Raw genomic sequence first — 25,282 nt, 5'->3', positions numbered from 1 at the left:
ACGCCTGGGAGGTAGTAAAACTAAAATGTTACATTATGAAAATGTATTGCTAGTATTTTTCGTAAAACGCTAAATAGAAAGTGATTGTAAATAATTATTATTTATATATATATATTATTATATTTTTAAATATTTATTATAGCTGTTTTACATTGACTATTTATCCATGAATAAATTGACGAAGTTCTTCATGAATTAATTCACGAATTTATTGGTAAACAGTGTGGTTTTACACTGCTACAAACTTTGTCAAGTTTTTTGACGCATGAATCAGTTCTACCAAAGAAGGAAATAAATTTCAAAAATGTCACCTTTCCACTCATAATTGTAATGATACAACAGCGGTACCGTTTTGACACATATTATATAAATATTAGTTTTTGTAAGTAACAAATCAGTAAAAACAATGCGAAACTAGTACCACGCCACACAATTATTTACATATTCCAATAACATAACCTTGTTACTGATCTGAGGCTGGAAATCTGTTGAGTTGGTACTTCTGAACTTCACGAAGAAATTGACGAAAATTAGAACATGCTCTAATTCATCAAGAACTTCATGAATAAATTCATGAAGTTTTTTGACAGCAGATTTGGTTCATTACACTTGTCCAATTTCTTGATGAAGCGACTTCATGAATTAATTCATCAATAAATTATGTAAAACAGCTATTAGGAAGGATGGAATTATCGAAACAAATAATTTATTTGTGACTATAATTTATATCCACCTTTACAAGAAACAGGATGTTTAAGACGCACCTATCATAAAATTCTACGGGAAATAAAGTAAATAGTGTTATTTAACATTTCTAGTTGTAGTAGTAGTTGTTGAGTAGGCATGTTTAGATTCATTTGTGACGTAAGCTAAGTGTTTTAACTACCAAAATATAATATTATAAATAAATACAGAGGTGTCTAAGGGTCAAGATTTATTCGGTTTTCCAGAGTATGAAATCGTATTTGGTAGCTCATTTTTAAATTTAAACTGCTCATCGCGGGGATACGATGAGTTTAGTTAAGTTGTAATAATAACTAAATATTATTTTCCTCTCAACTTTGACGCAAAAATCTGTGATTTGTGAGTGATAATTGTTATTTCAATAAAGTGGCAAAAATAAGCATGCTAATAAGCTTAGCCTGTGTGGCATAATCCATATAAGTGTTTAGTACGTTTGAAGTGTCGTGTATGATGTTGCCAATTGCATAAGGAATATGTCACAATTTTTTTTATAACATCGTTATGTAATTATACCATTGACTACGTTTTTGTTATTTTCTTCTATTTGTAACTAGTACTACTTTCTGCAGTGTCGAAACTTCTTATGCACATCTAATTTTAGTTTTAATAATACTTTAGATAAAGTCATGATTTTACTCTGTTTGGGTATTTTGCTACCTGTGAAATATAAATATTCATATTCATTTAACCTTTGTGTTCATTTGGCTAATAAAAATATTTTAATAAATTAACATAGCAAATAACTGTGTATTACGTTTGTTAATAGTATTCTCAATAATATTACTATGGAAAAACTTGACCTACATCTGCATAAAATTAGTTTAGGCCATTAAAGTTCCTTTATATAAATAAAAAAATAACCTGACCTAACTTTAACCCAACGTAGAAATTATCATAAAATTGGAATTATTATTAAATCAGAATTTGAAGTTGGATTTTCTATATTTAATTAAAAAATTTAACTGACCTTTGCAGAAATTACTACAGAAAATACATTGAATGAGAAAAAATCTAATTTTTAATTCTAGAAATTCAATAAGAATTCTGGTTCTATAATAATTTCTACAAGATAAGTTCTTATTTAATACAAAAAAAATATTTGGCAACCTAACTTTAATAATTTATTTGTCTGCAAGTCAAGTTAGGTCGGGTTCAGTTCTTTTTTTAATTAAATAAAAGACAACTTAATATCTAACCTAATGATAAATCTAATTTTCAAAAAATTATTACACAGAATTAACGTTAGATCAGGTTAGTTTTTAATGTAAATCATTCGATTACATTCGTCTTTCAAAATGTGTTAATACAGGTATATTCATTATTATATATTTATATAATCATTGCTAAGAGAATCTAAACTTATTGGCCTTGGCTAGATGAAGCTGTTCAATGAACTAACAGAAGACGAAGGCTTGCCTATATTTAAGTAACAATAAAATTATTTATCTACAAAAATGTTTATATAAACATAGGCACCAAAATCAAACCTAATCATAATTTGTGTAATTTCTACGTCAAACTCTTCCACTGTTCCATTACACTTTGCACATATATAAACTGCTCTATATCTGGATTTAGTCATTTTCAAGATGTTATAAAGTAAATCGTGCGTTTTCCTATATTTTGCACTCCTCCGACAGCCGTTAAGAAAAATCTTAAATGTAAAAGTTGTACGAATTATTCTGAATCCCCAGAATTTTATATCGGATCAAACAAATGAATATAGCAAAGGTTAGGCAACACAATCATACCTACTTTTGTTTTAGTGGGATATCCTTTATATTTTTACGTATTTAATGAAACCTTACGATTACAGAGATATATGGTTTGATGGGTGTACCTCTTATAATAAGAGCGACATGGAAAATTGGTTGTGTTTGTAAATCCTTTGTATTTTTTTCCATATGTGTTCTGTTTTTAGTCTTTGTTTTTTCGTGTTCTGTAATTGGATTCTGTCGGAATACTCCAGTGTAGATAAATAAATTAATTAAATAAACAAACAAACAAACGAACAAAAAACAAACAAACAAACAAACAAACAAAGAAACAACAAATAAGTAAAATTGTCGAAACGTATCAAATTTCGCCAAAACTATGTTTCGAAAGGTATACAATTTTTTAATACCATACATATAAACGTAAAAATTATTGTCTGTCTGTAAAATTTCATCTAGAACAGATTTTTGTTAATGTTCGTGGAGAAATAAAGATCAACTTTCATCACATTTTCGAGGGTACCTATGTTCAAAGAAACACTCTTATTTTAACGATTGTTATTTGCCATTAAAATAATAATGAGAGAAAATAAACTAGATGTAGATAAATAAAAATATTTTAAGTTTTCTCGACAGTTCTATTTAGGCTGTTGGATTTTGATATAAATATATTTTCCTCTTTAACTTGGCACACACTCCACTTTCTTCTAGCAGTTTTTAATGAAAGGGACGATACGTTCTATTTAATACTTTAATGAGGTGGCTTGACGATGACGATAATTATTAGATGGTTTAATGACGTTTAATCTTTGGAAATGAAATTAATTGATAAAAATATTCGTGGAAATTTAGAGCTAGTTTAATTAAGAAAGTTTTAGTCATTATTCAATTTAAAAAAATGTAACTTTCGCATCGACTATGTTGTGAAAATCCATACACATAAAGGAATAGAAAACTTAATCTTTCTAGTCACGGAAAGTGAAAATAAGTGACATTTTTTCAATTTAGATATGAAAATATTTGCACCCCTACAGATAAAAATGGGAATATCAAAAATATAACTTTCTTAATTAAAACACTAATCTTGATTTGCATAAACATTTTTTATTAATTATTTTAATTTTTGTATAAGTCTAGTGATATCAAAGAAACTAAAATAAAATTGTCCGATTTAAATTTTATTTAAATATAAGAAAAAATAACATTTTACATTTGGATAACATTTTTTCGTTTATTTGTAAAATATATAGTTTTTCCTTAATATTAAGCAAATAAAGTACTTATTTTTTACTATACATTTTTAGAAAGCACCAAATTAACTTAAAAAATTAAGTACAACGCTGGATCTAATGAAAAAAAATCTAAAGATAAATAAAAATAAGTACGTTTCAGGAAAAAGTTTGTCTGTTGCCGCTACAGAACTGCTTTTATGTCATTGACTTTGAAATAAAAAAATTGGTTGGTGTTTGCGAACATAACAACTTCCTGCCTTTAATACTGAACTGAGGATATAAAAGAAGATTTAATGCGGAAAGAAGTATAACATGAAATGGAGTACCATATTAACAACCATCTAAAGATGATGGTCTTTTTTAAGAATTTTGCTTTTTCTTTTTATTTTAGTAATGCTGGACTTCATTAATTAACAGTTTAAGTTCTAATATACTTTTCTCATTTCCAAATTTTTACTTACCTGTAAAATATTTTGTAAAGCCAAATATTAAATAAAACAATTGGTAGTAAAACACTTAAACAATTTAAGCAATATTTTGTATAAAACCAAGTTAGATAGGTACGATTGCAAATTTTCTATCAAAATATTCCATGACTTTCTCTAATTTCTAGTTTTGATATACATTTACAGCGTCTAACTTGAATCTCTTATATTACATAATTATCGATGGAGAATTTGTACTTTCTAATAAATTTTGGGTACAAGAAGTGCTTTCATTTTGTTAGTAGTACACTGCATCCAATTATAAGTCCCTTTTGAATATTACGCAACAAACAATTCGTACCTACATAACTGTTTTTATTATTTCATATGTGTAGCTTATTTTTATATACAGGGTGTCCCTGAAAAGGATGGACAACGCTTCACCATAGACTTGGATGAAAATAAGACTATTTAGTAGTATTTAACCTAACTTACTTATATACAAAAGTGCACGCCTATTAAGATGTAAGGCTTCTAAATATGTAATCGATAACCTATTTTTTTTCAAATAATTTGAAAACTATTTATCTTAGAAACTTCAAATTTGGTACATATATTTTTTTATATAAGGGAAATTGGTAAATAAAGAATTTGGTGAGAATACATATACAGGATGTTCTCTTTCTAGTGCCTGTGCGTCATTGGCTACCTCGTAACTTTTTTATGTGTACGCAGTGACGTCAAAATTTATATTTTTAAAAATATCTGAAACAAATTTGATTTTCCTTTTTATAGAGGCTGTAAGACATAATGTCTTTTGGTTTCTTAGAAATTAAAGACCGTAGTTTCAATAGTAACCTACTAGTGCATTCAACAAATGAAGTTGTAGAAATTGCAAAATTTTAGTGTTTGTTTTTGATATTCTGTTTCGTGTGCTATAAAAATTGCAATTTTATGCACATATCTATATTTTTATTATATTTATATGGCAATAAAGAGGCGAACCTGGGACAAATTATATAAATAATGTTAATTGTCTATACTTATGCAAATTAACAATATTCAAAAACGAAGACGATATATATTTGTCTTGCAAAAATATATTGAAATGACCTTACTGAATGTTTTATTTATATTTATGGAAATACCAGTATCTATTTATCAAATAATGCGCAACATTTTAATTTCAACAACTTTTTATGACTACAAATTAATTGCGTAGACTGAGAGATAGATTATATATGCTGTACGAAATCAATTCGGCACTATTACTAACTTTGTCGTAGTTGAAGACGGAAAATCGTTGAATGAAAATTTCTAGATAAAAACTAATAAAAAGAAAAATAAATAAAGTCGAATATTGCTTGCAGAGATATATTTGTTTCCTTTTTGTAAAATATGTACTAGAGGGAATCAGTGGAATCACAGATTCCTTGGATCAAAATAAATCGATAAAGAGCAACTCCTACTTGGATATAACCATCTCAATGTGGTGTCATGAAACATTTTTTTTCATATAACTTTAAAATGGTTTGAGCTAAAGAATTCTTAACTGCAATGGTTCTTTTTTTATTTGTGTAATATATACAATACGTGAGAAAATGATGTACAGAATGTAATGTTTTGGGGTTCACACCAATGTTTTGGAAGTAATGGGTAGGGGTTAATTTTTTATATGCACGCCTGTGATCAGCCCAAGTACATTGTCTAATACAAAATCTATTTTTTAATTATTTTTTGTCTCCTTTTTAATATCTTAATATCTCTTATGAATGGTTGGTAAAACGGATATATTTTTAAAGGAAATATGCTGAAATATAGGTTATTTCAGAATAAATTAAAAAATGGCAAAGCTGACTCATAGCTTCGTTTCTGGACTACCATGGAGGTTGATGGTTGATTCCTTGACATTGCAAGTGACATGTTGCTTTCCCTCTTCTTCTTCTTCTTCTTCAAAAAAACTCTGAAACTGAAGATTGGAGCCACTTTCTAAAATCACGATATCGGTGAGAAGATATCAGTGATAAGAGTGAGAAGTGGTTTTAGTCTGATCCCTATTTATATATGTTGTATGCATAATGAAAGACTGTCACAAATGTTTATTTTAGAAAAGTAAAAATCACTAGCAGATACGTTAAAAATAATAGTAGGAGGAGGACTATTTGATATCAAAGCGGCCAATCGTAGATAAATAGAGGAAGTTGTTTCTAATTGGCCAGAGACCGTTGATTATATGAATTTATACATATTATATTTCACACCGAAAAACAATGGTTACTATTATGAATTATTTACCAAATGCATAATAAATCTATATTCGGTAGTCATGAAAATTAAAGACATACTGGGAAAGGGAAAATACCATGTAAAAAAAGCTGAAGATTTTATCAACGAAATCAAGAGAATCCAACCAGCTCCAGATAACATCTTAGTATTTCTGACCACTTAAAGTTGGAAAAAATGGTTCTTTTATGTTGCTAAATGTACTTTGTAAAGAGAAAAAAACATATTACCAACACAATTTTTTTTGCTTCATTTAAGACGTTAGAACGACATTTTGAGTTAAATTAATAATTTCTTTAATGTCGATATTGAAACGCTAATAGTGTTATTCTGTAATTTTCATAGTGCTATTAATTTACACCTAAAAAAACATAAAATAATTTATAAATCTTAATGTATTCGGTAGTATTTTAAATACATTTGGTTAACAATTAGGGAAAAATATATATACATTAAGTAATGGTCATTATACATATTATGATTAATTAGTAATTTTTCTGAGAGTAAAATAAAACTATTATCCTTAATTATGTAACATCGAAATGAATGTTTAATTACTGTTTAACCTTTGATCACCTCACAAACACCAGTTAATTTTATATTACTTGCTGATATGCTTCTACATGTATCAAAATAAATTCTAAAACGTAATAACCAAAGTGCATTGTTTTGAGTCGGTAGTAACTCGTCAGAATATTTTAAAGTCTACTTATGAACTAAGCCAACAACTAGGTCTTTCCGAAGTCAGTTCAATATGTATGGAAACGCCTAGAAATAAAAGTTGATGAGTTTCATAGGCGCGAATCACACCAAATTTCGCATTGCTGCACTGCACTGCTAGGCAATTTGTCAACAGCTGAAATTTATGGCCCAGTCGCCCAGTGCGGCTGTGTTTGTGCGCTGTTTGCCCGCGCGCGCATTCTTCAACTGGGCGAATACATTTCTACCACCTCCACGCTTAATTCGACTAGACCTGTATATAGGTGTGGCTAAATAAATATGGGAACAGGTTGTTCAAATATTTCAATGCCGAGTTGCTGCGTAGCTACAGAACCTGGTACATACTGCCTAGCTCTTTGGTCTTCAATTGAGTTCGGAAAGACTATACTATTAGGTTACTACATTGAAGCATACTACATGGAGGAAGCACTCTTACGGCTATAGTGTAGACGAGTGACAGAGAGAGAAAAAGATAGTTTGGGTATAATTTTTCTCTCTCGCTCTTCGAACATTGGTGATTAAATGTAAATTTACCACTAATTGCTTTATCTATGTTGTTTTGTTCGTTGCTCTTGTTATTGTTATGTAAATAAATGTGTTAAAAAGTATTAAAGACAAGAAATATTAAATTAATTTATAGAAAATATTCAAATGTTTCACATGGCTTCTTGATTTTTTTTATTAAAATTATAATTATATTCAATATTTTGGTAATTTATTTAAGAAACCCCATAAATTATACATAGTTGTAGAGAATTTTCCCTTTTTTCTAATGAGGTAAAAATTCATTATAGCGTCCATAAGAAAAACAAAAGTTAACTACCGCTCAGCACACATTTCTAAATACCAGTTCACTTTAACATCTATACAGGGTGATTCATAAACGGTGACCAAAAATGAAATATCATGATTATACCGGAAAGCAGTAGCGTACTATTTTATTTACAAAAATATGCCACCGATACCCTGTTGTTATCTCCGCCACTGAAGTTTTAGAAAAAGCCTCAGATTTTGGACAATGTTTACATAAGTTCATGTGTCCAATTTCAAATTATTTCACTTACTAGTTTTTAAATTATTAAAAAAATAATAAAAATATTTTTTAAGTTTAACACCCCATACCTTTTTAAAGAAGCGTCCTAGATAAAAACTTTATAGGAAATACTCCTCTTAAAATTCACCAAAGAATACGAGGTTTCATTTTTGGTCACCCTGTATAATTTGCTATTTTTTATAATTAAACACATAAGTAATTAATCTATCAAATAAATTGTTTAACTACAATCCTTGAGTATACTATACAAATCTACAATACCCATATAAGATCTGAATTTCAATGGTTTAAAAATTACAGTAATTACTGAAACGAAATTATTTTTGCAACAGGTATAATTAATAAGACCAAGGAATTTTTAAATATAAAATTGTTTCTAAATTTAAGAGAGAGATGTCAAATATTAAAGAGGTATATCGGGGTCCGAGGGAAGTGAGGAACGCAGGGGGAGTCCTATGCTTTTCTTATGGGACTAAAGCCCGCTGCCAATTTGAAAAAATTAAATTCTTTTGAAATTATTTGCGATAAACATTATCTATATAGCAAATAAATCTACTCATATGCACATAGCATACATATTGACTAATTAACAACATAGAAATATCATATTTAAGTAATTTTAAATTATATTTAATGAACGCATACAGACTATGTAGATGTGGCAACAGCGCTAATAATTGACTAGCAGTTGTACACACTGCGAAGCTACAGACCTCGGACATCGGAGATATTGCGCGTCAAATTCGGGTAAAGATGCGTACGCGTTCAAAAATGTATTGTGTGTAAACTATGTACAATATAATTATTATATATAGCAAATATATCGTATTATCCTCGCGAAGATTTGTATCCTTTATTTAAAATCCGTAAATCATGTGAACTGGTAAAACAACGAGAATTATGTTAATTTAGTTCTAAAGAAATGAAATGACACTCGCGCCCATATCTCGTCCAAGTCAAAGAAAATGTTGGATGCAATTTTGAAGGTTCTGTGGTAGAAATTACATTATTACTCACTGTTCATGTTTCGTGTCTGTTTTAGTAACGTTACAAAAGTTTTGCAACTATAACTAATTTTTTAGATATAAAGTTTGCTGAGAAATATTTATGTTCCTTTGTTATTCCGTACAAATGCTTTTATCTCCAGTATTACTAATTATATTAATCAAGTAAAGAAAACTTTATGTAACCCTAAATATTGCTGGGTAATGATTACGATGCTTTTATAAACCATTAAATATATTAAATAGATTTATCAACTGTATTTTTTATTCCAATAAATATATCACAGCTTCTTAGTCTTTTTAATTAATCTAGTTTTTTAAAAACATTACAAAAAATCATCTGTTGTGGATAATTTATTCTCGATAACAATGTATATGGGATTTAGGAAAAATGTATATGTTTGAAATCAATTTCGCTTTTATCAAGTCTTTCAAATGTATTCTCTCCTTGCTGTCAGCTGATTGCCACATTGCCACATTAATTCTCCTCAAGTCAAACAGAAATGCAATTATTGGTTTCTGTTTCTAATTAATACAGCTGTACTATGTTCAAAACTTACATTGGTTTTACATCAAAAATAAGATAATACTGTGTACTATCTATGGAAAAGTTTTGTTTCACAATTTCTACATTTTTGTCTCAGTTATGGGCAAAAAAAGAGCCGCACCGTCCATCTTCGCCATATAAACCTATGTTAAAATGAACAACTTTCAACAACAATATCTCAAAATCTAGGTTCAAAAAAATTTCAAAAAAATATGACGCACAGAGGGAGCACTGGGTAATACGCTATATAAATTTCAAGTACATCTGTGCATTTGAGTAAACCCCATATACCTCCTTAAATAGCATATTAAATTGTAACATTACCACGGTATGTTTTTGCAGACGAACTGTGTGCTTCAAAGCCAATTGGCATAATTTCTATGCATTTAATACGTAGCTTGAGAACATAATAAATAATAATTCCTGCGCTTTACTACATTCAACTATAAGAGATACGGGAATTTCTAATTTGTAAATTTTATAGGTTAATGTTTTTATCAGCCTACGCTCTGATCAATTGTATTTGAATTATGAATTATTTCCTTTTATCAACTTTGAGTATACCTATATATTGTTGTTAGTTGTGCATCATCATTCTGAATAACTGACATTAAAGAGAAATCGTAACATTAAGCTGGTTTCTGCTAGTTTCTGATGATTAATTTTAAATGGCTCCAGCAAAAAAAAAATAGTGACATCAGAACTGTTGTAGATTTATAAACAGAGTACTAATCTAAGTAATGTACATGTAACATTTTTCTGAAATTTTCAATAATCAAGCTTAACAAAATACTAACCCGTTTGACTTTATCAATCATTTGCATTATTTTGATACTAAAAATACTAAATATTATATACTAAAAATGTTTTTGTGTTTTATTCCAAAAATGATCAAATTATTGTTACAGGTAATTTACACATTGATCACCATGGTGGGCGAAAGTAGTCCTGTGGCGGAATGGTACCGGGGTAAAAATGTATTTATCACTGGAGCCACTGGCTTCATGGGAAAAGTTATGGTCGAGAAATTATTATACGCGTGTACAGGAATTAAATCCATATACATTTTAATTAGGCATAAAAGAGGAAAGTCGCCGCAACAGAGGATACAAGATATGTGGCAATTGCCGGTAAGAAATGGCCTTTACAACATTCTGCCACATGTTCTTTGAATCAAAATAAGTCGGTATACATAAAGTTACTACAAATGTTCTTAGTTTGAGCGCACGAAAGTCGTGAACTGTTAATTTATTTTTTTTTTATTATAAATGTGATTTTGCTCAAATTCAAATTCAAATCAAAGTAGCATTTTATCCACGCAAGGATGTTTAAACGCGAGAACATAGTTCGAGCGTATAATATTCTTAAGTGGATAAAATACAATTAAAACACGAATGCTATACAACGTTTTATCCATAATCACATCACAGTTATATTTGTGGAGTCAGAATTATTGGAATTTAATAAAAAAAATATTGTCATGACTTGATATTTCTTACTAGTACTTAATAAAACGTGGTAGGTTTTGTTATATCTACTGGATGCTATGGTACGTTGTTTATTATCAATTATTTAATAAACGGTTCTATCTGAATTTGGTAAAAATGAAAGAAAGTAATTGCGTTCCTATGGCTGCTTTTGAAGAAACTTAAGAAGCAATTTTCCATTTATTGCCAGCGAAATCCAGGGAACATTACGTAAAAGTGTTCGCCGAATTTAACGAATGGATGAAAAGACGGGGAGTAATGACAATAAATGAAGAAGTCATGCGATCTTATTTTTTAAATTTGAAGAAAAAAAATATGCAATTTCATCTATGTGGTCGAAGTATTCGATGTTGAAGGCTACTACATATAAAAGTCTACAAAAATATAGATATTGGAAAATATAAGCTTATTGCTTATTTGAAGAGGATACAAAGCAAAAAATAATTACTTTAGGTTGCACTAATAATGGGGGTTTCTCGTGCCTGTCGATGCTACGAATTGACAAATTTGAAAATTAGTGACGTACAGGACGTTGGCAGTTACCTACTTGTTTCAATACCTGACACCAAGACGAGCATTTCAAGAAAATTTACAATTATAGAAGAAGGATTTGGCGTGAATGCCGTTGAAATATGCAGAATATATATTTCTCTGCGCCCAATTCCCCTAACACAAGACAGATTCTCTTTAAAATACATCAATCAAAAATGTACTTCTTACAATTAGCCTGTTGGAATCAACACATTTGCGAAGGTACCCTCCATAGTCGCTTCATTCCTGAATATCACAAATCCAGAAGCATATACTGGCAACGTATGAGGCGCACTTCAACAACTTTATTGGCCAATAAAGGTGCTGATCTTATAACCATCAAACGGCATGGTGGATGGAAGAGCTCCTTTGTAGCAGAAAGTTATATTGAGGAGTTTATACAGGGTGTTAAAAAAAGAGTGTAAAATATTTTAGGAGGTAATAGTATGAACCAAAATAAGCAGAAAAGTCTTAATAAACATGGGTCCGCAAAGTAACGGTTGCGGAGATATGGACCACTATTCGTTTTTCAAACATTTTATTTTATTAGGAATAAACCGACAAAGGAAGCTTTTAACAAACAAAAAACAAAGTTACAGAAGATGTTCAAAGTGCCCTCCGTCCATTTCCAAGCAGGCACGACATCTTCGTCTCAACGATATTCGAACTCTTTCGAAAACACCCTCCTTGGTTTGGATTTCTTGACACTTTTGATTAATCCGTAGCTGCAGCTCTTCCAGGCTATTTACAGGAGTACCATACACTAATGTCTTCAAATATCCCCAAACAAAGAAATCTAGAGGGTTCAGATCAGGCGATCTTGGAGGCCATAAAACAGGTCCGGCCCTTCCTACCCATCTATGTGGAAAAGTTTGGTGTAAATGCTCTCTAACGGCCATGGAAAAATGAGCTGGAGCACCATCATGCTGGAACCACATTTGTTGCCTCTGATTCAAAGGAATGTCTTCCAAAAACTCATACAGTGTGTTCTGCAGAAAGTTGAGGTAAGCAGCGCCTGTTAATCGGTTTGGTAAAACAACAGGACCTAGAAACCTGTCACCTACAATACCCATCCAAATGTTTAATGAAAAACGTGCCTGATGTCCAGATTCTATTAGAGCATGAGGATTTTCGTCGGCCCAAATATGCGTATTGTGAAAATTAAACACTCCATTTCTTGTGAACCCGGCCTCATCAGTAAAAAGAATGTTTGCAAGAAAACGAGGGTCTTCAGCATCATGACGTAGAAACCAGCGGCAAAAAACCAAACGTGCTTGATGATCATTTATTGGATTTAAGGCCTGTACTCGTTGCACATGGTATGGATAAAGCAGTTGCTCGTGAAGGATTCTCCAAACAAGAGGACCACTAATTCCTACCTCGGCTGATATTCTCCGCACACTCGTACCTGGATTCTGCTCTACCAGTGCTAGAATTTCTTCTTCTGCTCTAGGAGTGGATACCGACCTTGGTCTTCCGGATAAATGGCACTGTTTGCTCAAGGAACCGGTATCACGCAATCTTTGGTGAATTCTTCCAAACATGCGTTGTGAAGGAATCTGGCGATTTGGATAAGCGTCAACATAAAGACGTCGCGCTTCGGTGGCGTTCCCATTAGCACGACCATACATGAAATGCATGTCTGTTAATTCTGCGTTAGAGTAACCAGCCATAGCGAAAGAAAACTTGTGCACTGAGAACAACTGTCAAATACGTACTGTTTATTTCACTAAACATCAACCAACTATTATAAGAAAATACACAACGTTTTTGCAAAATAAAAAAAGGGGCTAAAAAACATAAAACATTCCATATCTCCGCAACCGTTACTTTGCGGACCCATGTTTATTGAGACTTTTCTGCTTATTTTCATTAATACTATTACCTCCTGAAATATTTTACACTCTTTTTTTAACACCCTGTATTTAACAAACTTGATATTGCAAGGAAAATCCAAGGAAAATATAGCTGTTCTTTACAAGACCTGTGCAAATTCTTCACAAACTTAGGCAGATGTTATGCGTTTCGAAAATTATGGCAACAATGCTACAAGGGTTGTTATTAAAGGAAAGGAAGTTAAATGTGATAAAACAAAAAAACGAAATGTCTAGTACCATAAATGTAAATGTTAATGTTAATAAGTAAATAAATTTATTATATTTTTTCATTATTCTACAAGTGAAATAAAGTTACTTTATTCCTCTAGTCTAGTGGATAAAGTATCACTTTAGACGGTTCATATGTGTGGATAAAAGTCCAATTATAAGGTGATTGTGGATAAAATAATGTGATTTCTCCATAAATTCTGTGAGAACATTTCATTCTTGAGCTAACTAGTTTTTAAGTATCATTGTTAAAAGAAAATTGCACGTGGATAGGGATCTTCGACAATTTTAAAACTGCTTGTACTTTATTACTATCTTGCTGCACCGAATAAGTAGGGAAAATTATTTGGAGTACCTCCAAAATACGTTGCCACTTTCACAATGGGTTCTATTTAAAATGTGCCCATATTACAGATGTTCGAGCGACTAAGGAAATCACAACCGAATGCCATCCATAAGATAGTGCCTCTCTGTGGAGATGTAAATTCAGATGGACTCGGCCTGGCGAGAGTTGATACGGAACTTCTCATAAACAACGTCAATGTTGTGTTCCATATGGCAGCCACTTTAAAATTGGAGGCCAACCTAAAAGATGCCATTGAACAAAATACTGTTGGTACAGCCAGGGTTATTGATGTGTGCAAGAAGATTAAAAATCTGGAAGCCTTTATACACTTTAGCACGGCTTTTTGTTCTGCAGACATCGACGTCTTTGAGGAAAGGGTAAGTTAGAAGTATTAATGTTTTTTAGACTTGATTTACTTTTGTTGGGAAATATTTAATTGTTAGGTAGAAAAGAAATGAAATCGTTTTGGTATAATAGGTAGAGAGATTTTTTGACTAGTTCTTTTTTAATCCATAGTCTATTAAAACCTGAGTAGCTTCAGAAGGAATCTCAGAGATGTTTTTTATTTACGGAGAAGTTTTGTTTTGTTTTCGTTGTTTACGCATGAAAAATTAAATGTATGTTTGTTAATCTGTGCTTAAGTTTTACTAATTTGATATTTAAAAGTATCTCAATAGATCTATTTAGTAGTGACGTCACATACGCCAAATAATAGGCAACCCCATTGTAATGAAGAATTTCCCAATATTTTTACTAGATCGATTTTTGACCCTATGTACTTTGGACATAAATGCCAAAGAAATGGCTTCTTTGTCATTTACTTTAAATATCGCTTATATTCTGGCTATATTAGAAATATTTAAGAAGTTTCAAATCCTAAGTGACAGACTAATAGAATATTTGAATTTATATTTTATAGAACAATACTGACTTTTATGATAATTATAAATTAAAATTATATCAATGTTACTGAGCATGCGCATTATAGATAATTTCATGTAAGCCAAGTAGCCTCGTAACAGGATATCATTCAAGAAAAGTCTGGTTATGGTTAAAAGTACGTTTATAATAAACCATGCGAAGAAAAAAAAACACACTCAATAAACACACTGAACCACTTAGTAGAACTAGAAATGCCAAGATTAAACAAAAGAAGAGGAAATACGCTAATGACGAAAGCGATGACATATAAGCAAGATCTCACCTGCGTATGAGGCTATTCTTTCCGAGCATAAGCATTAGGAATAACACGGCTAATGTTAAATTTATATTTTATTTTTTACAAATATTCTTTTATACCGTTTTTTTTAAGTTTTAAGCATATTAGTGTGTCTATTTTACGAAACACTTGTTGATTGTTCTTAAATACTTGTAAAAATAAATGAATTTGAAGTTGTTCATTTTTTATTGTAGTATCTACGTAAATAGTACACAGGGGTCAGATTCGGTCTGTACAATTTCAACTGTGACAATTTGTTGCGAGTTGCCTAAATATGTGACGTCACACTAAAAGTCTATCGCGAATATATAAATTTTGTTAATACACCAGGAAAATTAGCGAAAATAAAAGAGAAACTCGAAAAAAGTCCTATCCGCTAGATTATTGTAAAATTGTCTAAAGGAACATAATACAAAACATCTCTCGTCTCGTGAGTCAAAAACTTCTATTAGCTAACTTTTCTATTTAAACAAATAAGTGAGGAAAACAGTTTTTTCACTTTGCAGGGAAAACCATCAATTTTAGCGAAAAATGACTCACAGACAGCTTATAGGGAGTAAAATTATCTACAAAATGAGACTAGTTAAATTAAAATCGGTTAATAAACAAAAAAGTTATTGCAAAAAAAACAAGAAAAGTACCCATTTTGAATTTGTTTATAACTGTCGCATTTATTGTTAAAATTTTATGAAACCTATGACAAGTTGGGGGTTTTGTCATACTTTAAAAGTGTGCCAAAAGTGGGCGCTGTAGGTGCAATACTTTCCGCACAATTCTATTTGTTTATAGCGGAGGCTCCAAAAGTTATGAACTTTAAGCCTCTGTCCAGGCGTTAATTTTCAATCAAACATGATTCTGAAAGCGTCATTGTAATCTTAAAGATGCAATTAAGCGGCCTATTAAAAAATATCACCGTTTTTTGACGTTAACATTCTCAAATTGTGCATTAAAAAACCGTGCGTTTTTCGCTTATAAACAATTTGAATAACATTGTTGCTATTTATGCTATCTCACCGAAAATAGATGCAATGGATAGCTGGTAAAAAATACAGTTTTAAAATAAAAAAGTACCCTCTACGACCAACAGGAGCCAAGACATTAACCGATTTTAATTTAACTAGTCTCATTTTGTAGATAATTTTACTCCCTATAAGCTGTCTGTGAGTCACTTTTCGCTAAAATTGATGGTTTTCCCTGCAAAGTGAAAAAACTGTTTTTCTCACTTATTTGTTTAAATAGAAAAGTTAGCTAATAAAAGTTTTTGACTCACGAGACGAGAGATGTCTTATATTATGTTCATTTATACCATTTTACAATAATCTAGCGGATAGGACTTTTTTCGAGTAAAAATTTAATTTGCTTGGTCTATAAATACACTAGGCACAGAATTAAAGGGATAATAAAAACATCCCAAATGGGAGATTTTTGAGGAGCTGTAACTTGGAGGGAAATGGTGGTAGAGAGAATCCAAAAAAGAAAATTGAAGCTTCGTCTCTATATTTTGGATTTGAAATTTAAAATTTTTTAGCGTCAGCAGTTTTTGAGTAATAAGAAAATCAACGAAAAAAAAATTATAAATTTTTGCTTTGTATAAAAAAGACCTAAAGCTTTTTTAGATAATTTAATTTTCTTTAATTTGAGTGGTTCCGGAGCCCTATACGATGATTTGTCAAAAACTCCTTTTTGACTAGGGAAAAAATGGTCGTACAGAAAATCTAGGCAGTTTTTTGAAAACTGCAAAGTATTCTCTAAAGTCGTAATTATTGGCTTTTGAAAAAAATAACAGCCCCACAAAAAAAAGTGGCAGGTCCGAAAGACAAGACCATGGGATCCATATGGTTTTGGGGTCGCTGAATCCGAATTCGGTGTCCGTTTAACACGGTTAGCTCTAGTTTAAGGTCAGTTCAAGGTCAAATATAGAAAATCAATTGCCAACAAACTAAACCTACGTATCTATACGTTTTTGAGGTCGCTAAATCCGAATCCCGTATCCGTTTGACTCGATCAGATCTGGTTTAAGTTTAGTTCAAGGTCAAATGTAGAAAATCAATTGTCAACAAAGTAAACCGATATATTCATATGTTTTTGGGGTCGCTGAAACCGAATCCGATGTCCGTTTGATCTGATTAGCTCTGAGTTAAGGTCAGTCCAAGGTCAAATGTAGAGAATCAATTGCCAACAGAGTATACCTACATATCTATATGTTTTCGGGGTCGCTGTATCCAAATCCGGTGTCCATTTGACTCTATGAGACCTGGGTTAAAGTCAGTTCAAGTCAAATGTAGAGAATCAATTGACAACAAAGTAAACCTACATATCCATACGCATCAATGCTTCATATACATTAATTTACACAGTCCACACAGAAATAGAATCCTTCAATGTTTCCAGTTTTATCTAAGTTTTAAATCTCCATCTACAATTTTGTTTGATTTAAACATGACAAATTTTAAAGAAAAGATAAATGGATTTTCAATTTTTTTTAAATAGTTGTTTTATTTACTCAAAGTTCGTACATGTTATACAAAAAAGAAATAGAGTTAAATTAATGTTATCCTCAGTTTATGTTTGATTTCAAAGCACAACAGATCAATATATTTTTTTATAGCAAATACTTCATTTCAGGTTTACGAGAGTAAAGATGATCCCAGGAAAGTTATAAACGTTACTGACTGGTTGAGCTCTGACATTCTGGATAAAGTAACACCAGCAATAATTTCACCTCATCCAAATACTTACACGTACAGTAAAAGGCTAGCCGAGACGCTTATTGCAAATGAATTGGATAATATGCCTGTTTGCATCATACGTCCATCTATAGGTAACTATCCCACGATTAGTGATGATCCTAGATAAATGATACTGGTGATGATTTAGTCTTCACCGCAGATATGATAATTTTGTTTCTTTACATATACACCGATTTCAAAATGAACTTCATCACTAAAGATGATTTTGTTAAAAAATCATCATTTTCCACATGATACAATGTTAACTGTTATAGAGTATTACCCAGTAGCGAGTCAACGCAGATCTAACACTTGGCAATAATTATTGTGTTAACTGTATTTTGTAAGCCTTTAAGTGAAGATCCTTATACAAAATATTGAATAAAGCGGTTTGTTTAATGCCTAATTGCTGTGAACGAGTAGATGTGTTTGGTTTTGCAGTTACACTATAATTGACAGCTGCAATATTTTCTTGTGAACGACGCCTGTAATTTTTACTTCTTTGATCTTGAATTGAATCAGTTTCTTCGAATTTATTCACAATAAGTATTTGGTAGACAATTTGTTTTTCCATATTTTGTACGATATTTTATTCCACATTTAAAATAAATTTTTAACAATAAAGACAAGTTGTTCAGTCGAAGTCATATTGATTAATAGCTGCCAAAACATCAAAACTATTCCAGTACAAAAAACAAATTCAAAAAGTTAACTCAAAGTACACCCTTATATTATCGGTGATTTCAACCTACTAAAATATACAGGGTGTTCCTGTTCACCATTAGTATGTCTTGAACTAGATGTAATTACTTAATCACCTTGATTATATTGCGTTCTAAAATTATATTATTTTTGACTTAAACTCATATTAATTTTATAACTATTAATCAATTTATGTTTCAATACATAAAAATATCTCTGGTGATATAAATAGCATTGACGCACAGGTAAATATGTTTTTTCTATTTTATCTAGTGACATTCAACATAATTAAATTAAACTCTGTTGAAGGTAAACTAATTGAAACGTTATAAGAGCTGTATATATAGATCTTTTTTAAACTCGATGTTAGACAACTAATGATTAATGACAGCAGAACAAATATACAATACTGAAAAAAAAAACTTGTCTTGAAATATTTTGTAAGTCTCTTTTATGACAACAGTATACTTTATAACTTGACAATAATTTTTGGTACTATAGTTTAAAGGATGCCCTAAAAATAGCAGCTTTTCGCACATGTTTACCCTGAAACGTTTTGTCTCGTCATAAATTAAAACAATATCTATTAATTCTGCATAGTTATTCTCATAAGCTATTTTGATCTCTTGTCACACTGACGTAAAACCACATTAATAAGGACATTGCCATAAGTCAATTTATGTGCCAAGATCGAAAAGTTGTGAATTAGTTTGTATACGACTTCCAAGATAAATTTACATGTGTACTAGATATGGTCCTAACAATTATCAACTAAAGTATTGCAGACACGAAAATGAGTTATATCAATGCAAAATATTTGCTAATCAAACAGTATTTAACAGTTCATTTGTATCATCCAGAAAATGAAAAAAAAAATAAGGTGCTTGACTTACAAATATTCTTTTTCAGTAATTCCCTCCGTAGAAGAACCTGTGCCGGGTTGGGTTGATAGCCTCAATGGTCCTATTGGACTTATAGTTGGTGCAGGAAAGGGAGTTATTCGTTCAATGCATTGCAAGGGCGAAAATAGTGGCCAATTTATACCTGTGGATTATGCTATTAACGCCAGTATTATAATAGCGCAGTTAATAGCAACTTCCAAGAAAAAGTGAGTTGCTTCGTCAGTCTTATTAGCTAAGGGAGAAAAGCCTGTTGATTGTTATTGAGAATTTACACCGTTTTTTTAAAGAGGTTCATCATCATTTTTTGGTGCAGTAAATAAACTTGATGTTTTAGAGCAGATTTTAAATCTTCCAAATTCAGCCAAGCCTGTTTAAAATAATTGTCAGTTTTGGAAGTAGTTTCTGTTCTTGATGTTGACTTAATTTAATTAGCTTAATGAATCCTCTTGTTAAAAAACGACCGCGCTGTAGAAAAGTTAGTGATTTTCATACGTGATTCGTTACTGACAAGATACAAGGTGACCATTTTGTGACCTCTTTTGTCATAGACCTACCTTTGGTTAGAGAAAAAAATCTTTGTGGAAATATCAATGAGAGAGACAAAAGGTCGCATTTTAGCATAAATGCGTCTTTTCTTAATGTAATGCCATACATTTTCTTGTCCAATTGAAGCTTCTTTACGCCCATTTAACTTTAATTCAACTTTTCCTAAATCACCAGTTTGTTTCTTTTTATATAATTTTAGTCTTGTTTGAGGTGATATTGAAAAAAGAAGAACACTTTCTCATGGCCACTTTTTGCTCTCTATCGAATGGCATAATCAATTTTTATATGTAACGTTTCGTCTCTCCAGAACCATCATCAACTTCATTTATTTAAATACGCCCCTGGAAATTTTTTTACATTTTTTGCAAGCCTTCATGACCCTCAATACATTACATTACATTGAAGATGAATTTTTAGAGACAAAACGTCTGAATCTGGTTCGAGTTGAAGCAGTACAGTATTGGGAGTCATGAAGGCTTGAAAAAAATGTAATAGAATTTCCAGGGTCGTATTTAAAAAAATGAAGTTGATGATGGTCCTGGAGAGACGAAACGTTACATATAGAAATAGATTATGCCATTCGATAGAGGGCAAAAAGTTGCCATTAGAAAGTAGTAGTAGTGAAAAGGGGTGGCCTCAGCCTGGCAATTAGGCCACAAGTGGGCCCTTTTTGCCCACCCCGCCGTCCCATCACCTGTCCACTCTCTGTCTCTGACCCTCCTCGAACCTACCCGATGCCCTGATGAATGCCAGGATTTTGGTCCATGGAAGGTCTCTGACCTCAACCCCTTGCAGCTCTTCAGCACCAAAGGCTGCACAATGTCCCAGAAGGTGGAGAGGGATAGAGACCTGACAGAACCCCCACCATTTGGTTTAGCGCTCTACGACTGAGGCTCAGCAGCCATCTCGTCTTGGGTTTGTTAGGTACATGTATAAAACTATGGGCCTGCCTACATCCTCTATTTCTCCTCCAATTCCGACCTAAAGTTTGATAGGCCCATTTACTGAGGGCCCCATTGATGCTGCCTCGTGTGTTTCCTAAGATTGGTTCAGATCCCTGGTCAGGTCCCCTAGATTCGAGACGAGCTAATTGATCAGCCCTCTCGTTACCAGGGATACCCATATGGCCCGGGACCCAAACCAGCTCTACCTCTCTTCGTCTGGCCAATGACTCTAGAACGTTTCCACATTCCTGGACAAGAGCAGACCTAGTCCTCGGGGAGCTAACCACTCTGAGCGCTGCCTGACTGTCGGAGCAGATAAAAATCTTCTCCTCTACATAATTCCTTACCTCCTTCTTGTTTTGCTACCATTAAAATAGTAAAAACCTCGGTCTGGAAGACTGTGGCATACATACCCAGTGAAAAGTTTTCCGGGTTACCACTGCCTTCCAGATAAATTCCTGCTCCTGAAAACTCGTCTTCTATCCGAGATCCATCAGTATAGCATACTAGGGGGGAACATATCACCATCCTGCTTTCCCTGCTCTCTCGAGGGGAAAGTGGTGACATACTTCCTTCCTAACCTAAGCCGGTCCTCTGCCTCCGTGACTCTCATGGCGGATATTGGCCATGGCCATGAGAAAGTGTTATTCTTTTTTCAATATCATCTCAAACAAGGCTGAAAATTAAACAAAAACGGATTTCCGAAATTTCGTTTTTTTTTTTTTCAAATATTTCTACTTGTAATAGCCTGTATTTGTTATATTTTAGACCAAAAGAGGTGCCTGTCTACAATTTGACGCAGGATGCGCTATTGAAAATAACGTATAGAGAAATAATAGATATGGGAAGAAATATTGCTTACGAACATCCATTTGAAATGCAGATATGGTACCCCGATGGTGACATTAGATCCTCAAAAATTATTCACACTATATACAGCATATTTTTTCACTGGCTTCCGGCTCTTCTAATTGATTTCTTATTGCTCATTTTTGGACAAAAGAGATTGTAAGTATTAAAGAAATTGTGAGTAATTATAAAATAAAAATACTGCAAACAAACGCGCGATAATATAATTTCTAAGTATACCTATAAATAAATTTGCCGTTTTTAATGTGATTGTAATTATATTTTAGTATGATACGGATTCAAAAGAAAATACACGATGGACTTGGACTATTGGAATTCTTCTCTGTTCGTGAATGGTACTTTAAAAGTGAACGATTCGTTGGTTTAAATGATCTTATAACAGATGTGGACAAAAAAATGTTTACAACTGCAGATTTTACTAGAATACCTATACAAGAGTACCTGACGCGAGCTCTCCTGGGTACTAGGCAGTACTGTTTGAAGGAAGATTTGTCGTCGCTACCAAGATGTCGCCAGAAACAGAAACTGTAAGTTTAATAATTATTTAAACATGGCCGAATTTGAGATAACTAACGATTTTAATTATTAATTAAATGTTGCCTAAGTATTTTAAAATAATCTAACAATTTGTGGTAGATACTAAAATAAATAAGGTAAACCTATAAAGACGTTCACACATTTATTCCCGGTTTTATAGACCAGTAGAAACTCTACTGACCAGTTTTCTTAGTTAAAATATTCAAATCTCCAAAAAATATACTCAAACGGGAAAGTTAATATATCTTTGTCGTAAATTATGGCAAACTCAAACATATCATATAGGTACAAATAATATTATATTAGTTTCTTGAACAAAAAAAAAAATTAAATTACGGTTGGTCCTGAACTTCCTCCTGATATTTTCAAAACGGTACCTGCATTATTAATCGAACTTTCTTCCAGAAATGAGTAATAAGGGAGATATAAGCCTTTGCAGAGCAGATGTTACATTTTGCGATATTTTAAAAGTCCTTGAAGACATTTTATTTATATATTAAACTTAGACTAAGGGAGTTAATGTACCAATTTATGCGGTATTATTCAAAATCCATATAGGTATTGCCTACAAATAAAATTAAACTTTGCTCAAGATAATCAATATTTACTTTCAAATGTTTTTTTTTGCCGCTTTTCCTTCAACATATACCACTGGACTACGTGAACTGATAATTTCTGTTTCAACAGAACTCAAAAGTTTATTTGTATTTAGATAAATTTTGTTAGACGCAGAAGCGTCCAATCTACACAGCGACACGAAAATCACTTCGATCGAACTACCCCTGCGCCCAGCGATCACTACCGAATTTTTGTTATACTTTGAAAATTTATACTTCCTCATGTATCTATACAGGGTATAAGAAGTTTGACTGCCATTTCTTCAGCATGAGAGAGTTAACTAAATCTGTACATCCTTACGTAATTGATAAAAAGGCAGAAATGCCTGAAAGAGGTCTAACAATTACAAGATGTATTATTTTCTTAATAAAAACCCTTCTTTTCGTTTTTTTATAGTATCTTGCTTATTATTACAGATGGACCCAACAAACCCTATATGGCTATGCTCGACAGGGAACGTTCTATCCAAATATGTAAAAATATACAGGGTGTTCCATTTAACTTAACAAAGTTCCGCGGCCATTTTGTTTGGACTTCATTTGTTTTTCTATTATCATTTTCAAAAAATTCATAAAAACTCGTGCAACTTTTATATTTCACATTTTTTTAACTCTTAAAACAAAAAAGTTAATCACCCTGTACAGTACTTTTTTTTCATTGATCGAATTGAAAAATAGTAATATTAATTCACAGCAGAATTTGATTCTAATTTTTTTTACTCTTGTTAAATTTTAAAAAACTTTATAGTTTTCAAGAAAAACCGTATTAACTGACACAAGATTTTAACAGTGTCCATTAGAAAATAATCAAAAAGTCAGTAGTAGGCTTTATCTTTCAAATTTGACAATTGGCCAAATAAATTTTACTTTTTTACTTTACTTCTCTCCTAATTCCACAAAAAGAAAACAAGTACCTAGGTAGTTATTAAATAAGCGAATACTGTATTAAATAAAATACACAAATAAATAATAAAAATAACAATTGATATTTTTTCAACAACAATCGGAGGCAATTGTTGAAATAAAATAATTCTATTACTAATTGACAAGTTTGAAAGATAAATTCATTGCCTACTACTGACTTTTCGATTATTTTCTAATAAACACTGTTAAAATCTTTTTTCAGTACGGTTTTTCTTGGAAACCTTAAAGATTTTTAAAATTTAACAAGAGTAAAAATTTTTACTACTAATTTTGAAAATTAATGCAAATTTTAACAAAATATTTTCTGCACAATGTAAGGACCTTTTTAAATAATTTTGTAATGCCTTAATTAAATTCAAAACTGTTACCATATGCGGAATTGTGTAATATCTACATTCAAATATTTAAAATGTTCCATTAAAAAAAACTAAAATTTTTTATTAAGTATCGCGATTTCATGTTGTTACCTAATATTAGTATTTGAAAATTATATTAAATTGTATCTTCAATTTTTATATCCCTTTTATCTCTTATTCGAATATATTTTTTCGTATCTCAAATAGTAACGGAATTATTGTACTTTGCCACAGTGCACCATCCTGTTCTTAAAAATAACCAATTACAAATTTTTGTAAGTAACTAACAATATATTTCTTTCAGATTATACGTTCTTCACATATTCTGCGTTTATGGATTCTATTTCTACATTTTTTACCTTCTCAGTTGTTATTTCACTCCAGTCCAACGGATTTTTGACACAGCTAGAGATTACTTGAGTTACATTCCAGGAGTCAACGCTATCATTAAACCATCGTCAAGTTAATATTAATCAGAATTAAAATAGGGGAAAATTTGGGATTTTCAGTCACCGTCATCACCTCATCATTTCATTGTCAAATAAATAACATATATTTTATAGAGTAGTGGATGCGTTAATACTAACAATTTTGTACTTTTGTATTATAAAAACATTAATAAACTGTTAGTATATAAATATTAAGTCGTTTTATTTAAGTTAAATGAAGTTCCATATCGTTCCCCACAGGACCATTTTATCAAACAAACTATTAAATACCATTATATCATTGTTATACATGGT

The 25,282-nt window shown here is 31.4% G+C and overlaps 1 protein-coding gene across 1 annotated transcript in view; it reads left to right on the top strand.

Annotated features, from left to right (window-relative positions):
- LOC108905000 (putative fatty acyl-CoA reductase CG5065) overlaps positions 1 to 25,179 on the top strand; it is a 30,201-nt gene extending 5,022 nt beyond the window's left edge. The window contains exons 2-8 of the mRNA XM_018707752.2: positions 10,633 to 10,854; positions 14,262 to 14,570; positions 18,038 to 18,233; positions 19,753 to 19,951; positions 22,004 to 22,243; positions 22,372 to 22,632; positions 24,844 to 25,179. Coding sequence (XP_018563268.1) covers positions 10,654 to 10,854; positions 14,262 to 14,570; positions 18,038 to 18,233; positions 19,753 to 19,951; positions 22,004 to 22,243; positions 22,372 to 22,632; positions 24,844 to 25,006 — 1,569 coding nt within the window. The 5' untranslated portion in view covers positions 10,633 to 10,653 and the 3' untranslated portion in view covers positions 25,007 to 25,179. The remainder of the gene's footprint in view (positions 1 to 10,632; positions 10,855 to 14,261; positions 14,571 to 18,037; positions 18,234 to 19,752; positions 19,952 to 22,003; positions 22,244 to 22,371; positions 22,633 to 24,843) is intronic.
- The last annotated feature ends 103 nt before the right edge of the window (positions 25,180 to 25,282 follow it).

This window comes from Anoplophora glabripennis, unplaced genomic scaffold, assembly GCF_000390285.2.
Source record: "Anoplophora glabripennis isolate ALB-LARVAE unplaced genomic scaffold, Agla_2.0 scaffold73, whole genome shotgun sequence".
Lineage (NCBI taxonomy): Eukaryota > Metazoa > Arthropoda > Insecta > Coleoptera > Cerambycidae > Anoplophora > Anoplophora glabripennis.
Note: the sequence above shows the minus strand (reverse complement) of the source record. Positions and strands in the feature narration are given on the sequence as shown.